Consider the following 1,027-nt stretch of genomic DNA (forward strand, 5'->3'; position numbering starts at 1 on the left):
CAGCGATGGCCCTTGTACGCTCCTCGTAGCGCAGCACTTATGCAGCTCCGTGTAGCGATAGCAGCCACTTCACCAAGTTCTAGGTCTCCCTTATCGGCAGCGTCATGTATCAGTCTACAAACTGCGTCTTCGTCTGGGATTTGAATGCTGTCGCAGCCACTCGATCACGGCGCTCTGCTCTTCGTGGATGGCTTCACACCACTCCATGCCTCCCCAATGAACTCTGCTCTGGTGCTCTTCAAGTAGCCACTTCAAAACCTGCAATTGTCCACTCGCAGCAGCAGCGCTCGCCGCGGAAGACAACGTCCCATGGGGCATGTAGGTTTCTGCAAGCCAGATTAAAGACGTCAAGTCTCCACGCTGGGCAGCTTGCACCACGACGCCATTAAATTCCCAGTCGCGATACAGCGATTCGATTGGACGTCGATGATCTTCCAGCAGTCGCATGCAATGCAAACTGTATGTGCACTCGTACACGTCCGATAAAGTCCACGAGCAGGTGCGATCCAAGAAGCCGTCGATTCGTTGAGCCACATGCGGGAGTTGTTCTCCACTGCGCTTTACGAGACACTCGCGGTACACGACGAGAACGCTCGTCCAAAGTAATGGGTCCTCGAACAACTCCATTTTTCGTATTAAATGGCAGAATCAATTCCTGGGAGCGAAAGTGATTGTGAGCCGAACTGAACAGCATAGGATACGACCAATTCAAATTGTGTCACAACATTATCAGAGAAGGGAAAATACTGCCAAACTGACGATCTGTTGCTTTGCCTACTTCGAAGTCTGTTGGCTTTTTTAGTCAGTACGGACGGACATGGTGACAGAAGACAGGGCGAGAGGAGTAAGTATGCTCAGGGTGGACAATTTTAGAGCTACACCGAATGTAGATGGACCTTTGCTGAATCAAAAGAGCACGAATTCAGAAACGGACCACTACGTTGAATAAGAGGCGCTCGATCATTCTTCCAATAAATGGAAGCTACTTCGTATGTGGTGTCTTTGCAACCTAGAGAGAGCTGAATTC

General features: G+C 50.1%; 1 protein-coding gene across 1 annotated transcript; it reads right to left on the bottom strand.

The window, feature by feature from the left end:
- Positions 1–26: 26 nt before the first annotated feature.
- PITG_22510 (uncharacterized protein) lies at positions 27–658 on the bottom strand (the record flags this gene model as incomplete). Its single annotated transcript, XM_002909730.1, has 1 exon — positions 27–658. One exon carries the CDS (start codon positions 625–627, stop codon positions 115–117), a length of 513 nt encoding a protein of 170 aa, XP_002909776.1.
- Between the last annotated feature and the right edge of the window lie 369 nt (positions 659–1,027).

The sequence above is a fragment of the Phytophthora infestans genome, genomic scaffold (assembly GCF_000142945.1).
Source record: "Phytophthora infestans T30-4 supercont1.3678 genomic scaffold, whole genome shotgun sequence".
Taxonomy (NCBI): Eukaryota; Oomycota; class Peronosporomycetes; order Peronosporales; family Peronosporaceae; genus Phytophthora; species Phytophthora infestans.